The sequence below is a fragment of the Triplophysa dalaica genome, chromosome 16, assembly GCF_015846415.1.
Source record: "Triplophysa dalaica isolate WHDGS20190420 chromosome 16, ASM1584641v1, whole genome shotgun sequence".
NCBI classification, from domain to species: domain Eukaryota; kingdom Metazoa; phylum Chordata; class Actinopteri; order Cypriniformes; family Nemacheilidae; genus Triplophysa; species Triplophysa dalaica.
The window spans coordinates 14,950,779-14,959,177 of NC_079557.1; the positions used below are offsets into that span (position 1 = coordinate 14,950,779).

The 8,399-nt window shown below is 36.4% G+C and overlaps 1 protein-coding gene across 2 annotated transcripts in view; it reads left to right on the forward strand.

Annotated features, from left to right (window-relative positions):
- The window catches only part of gfra4b (GDNF family receptor alpha 4b), a 61,305-nt gene extending 53,400 nt beyond the window's left edge, over nucleotides 1-7,905 (forward strand). Inside the window, exons 5-8 of one of the 2 annotated variants that reach the window (XM_056769796.1) lie at nucleotides 1,494-1,603; nucleotides 2,648-2,782; nucleotides 5,110-5,273; nucleotides 6,821-7,905. In XM_056769796.1, the coding sequence (XP_056625774.1) occupies nucleotides 1,494-1,603; nucleotides 2,648-2,782; nucleotides 5,110-5,273; nucleotides 6,821-6,961 (550 nt within the window). In that variant the 3' untranslated portion in view covers nucleotides 6,962-7,905. The remainder of the gene's footprint in view (nucleotides 1-1,493; nucleotides 1,604-2,647; nucleotides 2,783-5,109; nucleotides 5,274-6,820) is intronic. The other variant, XM_056769797.1, reaches the window with a different exon arrangement.
- Nucleotides 7,906-8,399: the final 494 nt, after the last annotated feature.

Sequence of the window (8,399 nt, forward strand, 5' to 3'; positions counted from 1 at the left end):
CAATGCATTATATAATATATGTCGCACTGTACAGCGCTGTTTTATGAAAGTGTATATTTTGTGGCAGGACTTATTGAACTTTCAAAAATATGCCGTGTGCTGAGATTTTGGCAAAAATTAAATCCATCACCTTGCGCTACTATAACAGAGCTTACCAGTTGAGCTCAAGAACATTGTTTTGTGCACACCAATGTTTATGCACTTTCTATGTTGTTAGGGGTTAAGGAGATGGGGACTTTTAGATACAAGGCATCCTGATTTTGCTTTGTTTGCAGGCCTTTGGTCAATGTTAGTTTAGTAAAACCACTTCTTTCGGAAGCAAACCGCGACTTAAATTGGTCCGCTTGTTTGGGGTATATCAAGGTTTAGATGACAGCATTCACATTAGGGCTGGGTTTTCAGATTTTCACGATTATCAATGCCAAAATAATTGAAAGTAACAACATTTTCATAATATCTGTGGAATAAAAATAATAATAATAATCCTATCCGTCAAATTCATCACACTCATTAAGGGGAACTCTACCAAAAGAGCAATCACACCAGTTTGTGTTTTAATTGAACCAAACCAGCCAAGTGTGAACATGATGCATGATGTTAACAAAAATGTTATATTTTCTTCATATTCTAATACAGTGTTAATAGAAGGTACATTATTGATGTGCATTTGGTGTAATATTGTCTACATGCAAAGGATGATGAATGTTCAGGTGAGATTAAGAGGTGAAACCTGCATTAGTATTCAGTGTCAAACTATAAATAATCCTGAGAAACCATCTGTTGCTGAATGGGTGTTAGATGCATTTTGAAACAGAAACTATGAAGTTCTTTTCTTGGTTTTTATATATATTTGGTTGTAATGAGTGCTAGTTTTGGTTGATTTGTCCATAGCAAGATAAAACAATCCTACATGTTAATATGTAAATATGTAAACTAACCATATAACTGATAAATTACAATAGCAAAATTAATAAGCCCATCAAGGTCAAGCAGGGAAAAGCTTTTGTTTTTCTTTGTTGGAGTATGGTAAAAGAAGACTTTGTATCTTTTTGAAACAACACATTGTAGTTTTTCTTGCTAAAAATACTGTCTCTAAAATTATTTCAGTGGTAGAACAACATCTGTGCAAATTCTACTCTCGCTGCTACCTGAGTAGCCTCATAGTGGCTACAACCACACTTTGTAAATTCTGTGTTCAGGTCGGTACACACAGATCCAACCCACTCCCTGCCTGCGAGTGTGAAATGGTTTCCAACAATGTTTCTGCATTTCCCGGTTTCATCAGCTTAGTCTACAAATTTGTGTTTATTGCACTGCCCAGGGGGATGCTTATACAGCAACATTATTTATGACACCTGTAACAGATAATTGCGCTTATCAACCACATGGGGGAACTGTCAGCAAAAGCGTTGCTTTAATTTAAAGTGAAATGTCACTAACATATACAGAAGCACATTTATGAAATGTGTCATAAAGTTCTGCTTGTCTTCCAGGTCTCGCTTGGCTCAGTTTCAGTATGACTGTGAACCAGAGGAGCAGTCAGCCAACGGGTGCAAGCAGGGCAACTATGCAGCGTGTCTTATTGCCTATACTGGACTTATAGGTAATTTATACATCAAAATAATAAATGTCAGAGTTAAAAACGTGCATGCATACAAGAGAAAGAGAGATAAAGTTATTATTTTTGAAGGTCTTTATACTGTCACCAACTTAGTGACAAGAAATCTTAGTGACCGCTTTGCAGCTGTTTCTTGTCCATTGAAACAGGAGCAGGGTAGATGTGATGCGTTCATGGAGTGTTTTCTTTGCATTCCCTGTAAACAAAAAATAAACACAGGTGTCTTCTCTCCTGTGTGTCTATTTGTTGAAAAGTATTACATTCCAACGAATTTTAACATATCTGGAGAGATCTGATTTATTTCCTAAAACAGAATGAAACGTTTATACTTTTTATAAAAGCTTTGTCCTTAGAATGTCTTTTTTTAAATGCAGCATTATGTTTGATAAATATACAGAATACTGACCCATCTTGATCCCTTCTTCACAAACCATTGTTATATATTTTATATATATCAACCTGATCAACACATTTTTTTAGGATATGGCTAATTCGCATGAATTTGTACAATGTGAATCATAACAAACATGCAATTAATAAAAATATGCAATGCAAAGGCATTCCCCTAAATCCACCCCTACACTTAACATCAGTGGCATGAAGGCAACAACTTGTACAATTTTACAAAAATATGCGAGATCGTATGAATTGGCCACCTTGTAAAATAGTTAATAAATTCCCATGAGATTGTGTTTAATATTTTATTACAATGATTAAGAAAAAACGCCATAAGTTGAATTAATATAAAAATGTGAGGTCAAATGTAATTAAGAAAGTTAATGGATGTACTTTTAAATGTGATTTTATTATTTATTTTTGATTATATATATTTAAGCTATATCCCACTTATTTTTGTGCCTTTTGAATCTATATCAGTACCTATATATACCCATCCATTTAATCTATATTATATTAAACATTACACTTAAATGATAGAAATATGTAAACTCAATACAAAACAAGAAGTCTTTATGAAATGTATGTGATGTTTAGATTCAGTATACAATATGTTTATTTTAAAAATTGCAGGCAGTCCGATCACCCCAAACTACGTGGACAACTCCACATCCAACGTGTCTCCCTGGTGCTCGTGTTCGGCCAGTAGCAATCTAAAGAATCAGTGTGTAGAGTTTCTGGAGTACTTCACAGAGAACGTCTGCCTCAGTGAGTCAATTCTGTTCCTACATATCATCTGTCTAGTGACCATCTGATCTGCGTGTGTAGTTTGACAGACAAAGACATTTTCATGGAATATCAGGCTCTGTTCCAAACCCCACTGAGCGGCCCCATTTTGTACTGTCTATGGAAAGATTCTGCATTTAAGCTGCTTCCTAACCAAAGCAGTACCTTATAATGACTCCATTACCTTATAAGTATAAATTACTATAACTATAATTATGAACATTTAAAAACAATTTAATTCTAAACTTATAGATAAAAACAGTGAATGGAGACTTTGAAACTTTTATTTTATTGCACCTGTTTGTATGTCTTGTTCACATTTAACATGACCATGTCCATCCCATTAAATCTAGTTTATTGCAGTTTGTAAGGAAAGGAAATGCATTCAAAGACTAAACAAACCCTGGTACATGAATAATCACACTCAGCTGCCTGTAAAAGGTCCCATAATTCTTTGCGGTAGAAAGTTCCATTAAAGTTGAATGTCCTTCACAGTGGCACAGTACAGTGTGTCTGCTCCTGCTATTCACTGCACCATTAGTCATGCTTACCCTGTTATACAGTATGTCAGAGCAACCTAGAACCCAAACACACAAACGCGAGCACACACACACACACACACACAAAAGCCAGTTTGCCTCTCTCAAATGATGAACATTTAAAAAACCACCTCGTCTGTCGTATTTTCTGTCTCTCAAATCTCCATTTAAGCAGAACCACGGCAAACTTCGTGAAAAGCATTTCAAATTTTTAAATTGAGTGCCTGTGGTTTGACTCGGCATGTATTCAATTTCATGAATGCATTTTATTTGTGTAGAACTGGCCCAAGGTTCTCAACAGCTACAGTAGCATTTTTTTTGTACCCTGCAATTTAACAGATTATCACAAGCCGCACATTTGGAAATTAATTGGTGATAACCACAAATTTATTTTTGCATATTTTACAACATAAATTACAAAAACAAACATGACAAATAATTAAAATGTTAAAAAATCATGTTTTTTATTATGTTATTATTTTTAATAATATTAATAAATAAGTATTCCCTTTTTGAGTTGTTATAATAACTAAACCAAAACAAGCCAACTGCATTTTGGAATGCACAATAAACAAATGAAAATAAACGTTTTTATATTATATTTATAAAAATATTGTCATCTGTTTTTGGCAAATGGGCTATTCCGGTGTTATGGATGTGACATTTTGCGTTATGGACATGACATAAAAACACTCAGAGAATGTGTTTGTTACTAATATATACCGAACCATCTGTTTATTTCCACTTAACCCTTGTTGATAGTGTTTAAACATCAGAAAACATAAAAAACATCTCAGGGTGAGACCTGAAGAAACTAGCTGATAAATTGTCAATTATGCAAATTCAAGGAAAATGGTAGCTACATAGAAGACACTGAAATATAATTTTTGCAAATAACTGTATTTGGGCATAAGAATCAAAAATAATGGAGAAAATAAAAAATTAACCATTACAAAAACAAATATTTTTTATCACCAATACTATGTAAGGGAGCAAACTTACACTGGGTGGTGGTCTAATAATAAATACTATATGTGGGCACAGAGTACAAATTATAGTATGTATTTTCAAAACTGATGTTAAGCATTTAAGTACAGACATTTAGCTCAAATAATTTGAACATCGTAAGCAACACATTTAAACTGTTGACTTCGGCAGTATATTATTACGGCCCATCTGTTGCTGTTTAAATGGGGTCCTCTTGAATTGTAAAGTCGAGTACCTCTGTTCTTGCCGTTATTCATCACGCACTTTACAAAGTCTAAAGAGCTTCCAAAGTGCAAAGCACACAGTTGTTCCACTTTGTTTCAGGAGCTGTAAGCATAAATGAATTCCTGAGTTATATCCGAGCTCCTCTCTGCCGCACTCCTCAAGGACCCTATGTATTATATATAGCGATTCATCAATACGCTAGACTCTTTGCAATATTCTCAGTCCTGTTCAAACAAGATCTCTTACGCCAAGCAACTCCTCAGACAGCCAAGTGGCAGCTCTCTGAGTGAGGGATGCGAGCGGATGAGACCGATGTTTGGTCAGGCCACTCATCTGCGAGTTAATGAGGGGCTGTGGAGAGGCAGGTGCAGCCGCCAGGCCTGAGGAGAATGCTGAGCGCTCGCCGCCTCTATTCACATTCAGCAAATCGAAACCGGTGATGCCGGAATTCAAATAAGTGTTTGATAACAGAACCTGTTGCGAATGGAAGTCGTCTCTTTAGCCGAGCCAGAATTTCTTTACTCAGGGCAGTGGGTCTGTTGTGTGTTGCATGAATAGGAAATGCTCTCTTGACATTCGGGAACGGAATGGACTTCACTCCTACTTCTACCCAGTCGGTGCGGCTGGGCCCTGCGACGGACAAAGAGCTACAGCGGGTGACTACTGTGTTTGTTGCCATGGATACTGAACAGAACGTTCTGAGCCCAGTCAAACCCACACAGGTGAGGGTAAGAGATGGTAAAAGGTTTGATTGTGAGTCTGGAACTGCCTTGATTGTAGTGTGACTCTGAAAAGAAATAGATTTGTACAATAAAGGAAACTGGTCTGAAGCGGTCAATTTTGGCAGATTTTTAGAATTTTAAGGCTCTTTGAGATGGCAGATGGAGAACCCCTGCAGAAGATTCATGAGGCAGCAAATGGTACTGGATACTGTGGTACTTTGATATGTTTTACGGTCCTCATACAAAATGAAAATTCTATTATTATTTTCTCAACCTCATGTCATTTCAAACATGCAGAACACAAAAGTATATTTTGAAGAATGTTACACTGAACTCCACTGAGATCCAGTTTATGACACAAAACCACTCAAAATATCTTTAAATGTATGTTGTGTTCTACAGAAGAAAGAGTCTTATGGCTGCAGTCCTTCTGAAGCCTTGTATCTCCATATTTAGTGATTTTATCATTTTCATAAATCATTATTATTAGTTACCCTTTATTTTTGTCAATGGTTTTTCCAAATGTCTAACCCCCCCAAAAAAGTGCTTGTCAATTTTGACAGTGCTTATTAATAATTAAAAAAGTACAGTAGTTTTTCCAATTCCTGAAAAACAGTGAATTTTTACATAAAAGGTTTCAGATGGTCAGCGACAGGTTTGAAATTGATAACATTTTTGAGTGAACTCCCGTTTTCATGTTTACCACATTCATATACATTATGATGTTTGCATGTTATTCAAAACGTTTAAAAACTGTTTCTTAATAGAATATCATGTCCGAAAAACAATGTTAATAATACCATACATAGGCTACTTTCTTTGTGAAACAAACACTACTGTTATTGCTCACATAATCTGGTTTGGGTGTTTTAAACCACTAGCAAAAAGAAATTAATTCTGACTAAACGGCTACGCATTACCCTTTGCTTCATAGTTCATTAGAAAGACTATCCACTCTTTTTTGATTCATTATTATTAACAAAATACATTTTTGAAAATCAAATTTACGTATATTGATAGAAACTGCATTATAGGTATTAGCTAACAGCAGAGTTGCCAGGTCTGCTTTACCCGAGCGGCAACCTTCCGGTCTCTCTCTCGAGAAACCAACACAGAAGTGACTTAAACTGCAATTCATTGACTGGCCGCTAGAGACTGGTTCCAAAACAGAGCCGAATCTCATTGAGCCCAATGTTAAAATGCCCAACTTTAATGCGGCCATCAGTTATAAAACAGCCAGGTAAGATAAAATATGTATGAAAATAGACTGTATTTAGGATTACTACTTTACAATAACTTTCCAGATGAAATTGTATGTAATGAATACAGTACCTGTAAAATATGTTTAAGGGTGGGAGTGACTTATTTTGGGTTTTGGTATTTGGACTGGGTTACTTTTGGACTTTTTTGATAGGCCTTTGAATTGGTTTTGTTGAGTCAGATCTGGCAACCCTTACTGATAGCTTCTTTTGCGACCTTGCAATTGCTGAAATTTCCTTTAATAAACCTTTATGAATCACATTTGTAATTATCTTTCTGATCCTCAGGACTCCGTAAAAGTGAACCTTTGGTCGGACTCCACCGCGTCCTTTGACACACACCAGAACTCTGCCCACGTGTCGGCTTCAGCATTGCTTCTGATCTGCATTTGTGTTTATCTCAACATCTTGCTCAGCTATTGCCATTAAATGGACAGAAGGAAGTCTGGGACATTGTTTCTGACAGGCCCGTGATTTTGGATCTACTGGAACATTTTTTGAGGTGAAGAAACTGGCCCCAATGGCCTCATATTTCTGACCTGGAAGTCATCGTGTTATATCTGTTTCTGTGGAACCGCCTATCAAACCTACAGAATCTGCAATTTTCAAGGCACTTTTATAGACCTGAATGTGTTGTTGGTGAAAAACAAAGGCCAGCGGAAAGTGTGTATCTGTACATATGTACATAGCATCACAAAGAGTCAATATGGAACTTTGTTGTTCATGAAGAGTTTCAGTGTAAAATCATATTTTTGTGGTCGGGTGGGAATTCAAAAGACTGACTCTTCCAAGTTTCTAAAGCCCAAATTACCTCCTAGCATTCATGAAATCAATTCCTGATGAAATGTGGAGCAGAGGGAAATGAATCTTTCTCTTTTTCCCTTTTTCTAGTTCCTCATGCATCAGTTCAAGCATTTGGAGATCCCCTGAGCAAAACAGGGATTTAATATCATTCTGTTCAACTTGACTGAAGAGAAGACAAAGGCTATTTCTGATCAATAATGGAATGGTTATGCCTTTGGGTAGAAGTAAACAATATTCTTCTCAATGCTCATACCAACACTCCAAATGCACAATGTGCTGTTGCGATACAAGCTAACCAAACTTCACATATTGATTCAAGAACCAACATTTTTCTACGTCACAGAATCCCACCAAGTGTTGTCTTTTTGTAAAATATGATGTCTTTATGAGGAGTCACAGTAAATATGCTTACGATGAATATGTGGTATATACCGTAAAGGAAGGTTAAGGAGTGGCGTTGATTAGACAAATGACCCGTGATATTTCTAAAGGAAGGCTGTGAATCTCATTATGGAACATTCTTTGGTTCATCACATATGCCATTAATAAAATATGCTGGTTCATTTAAAGTCGTTTGCTGCTCCTTTGTGACTCCGAAATCTAGATCTGACTGGCAAAAAACTGCCGCACAAATGTGGAAAAGGTTAGTGAGGTAAAACTGCACAGGATGTGTGTGTGTATCTCAATAACATGCTCGGGGCCAAATGTGTGGAGAAACGGTTATTCACAGAGAGATGAGACCCTATGCTGATTCTTCATCCGTCTCAGAGATAGTTTATGGTCAGGTAAATCAACTGAACTATGGCAGGAGGACATTTGGATCCTAAAAAAGGAAGAAGGTTTCATCAAAGCTTGAGCATGCTAAATCCATTTGTTCCACAAAGATAAAGCATGAAAATGTTCAACATTGGGGTATTTAGTTGTAAGGATTATTTTTCTATTAAAGGTCCAGTGCATGGAATATTTCTAATAAGTGGAATCTAGTGGTGAGGATCTGAATTGCAACCAGTGGCTCACTCCATCCCTCATCCCTCCCTTTCTACGCACTACGCTGGCTAACACA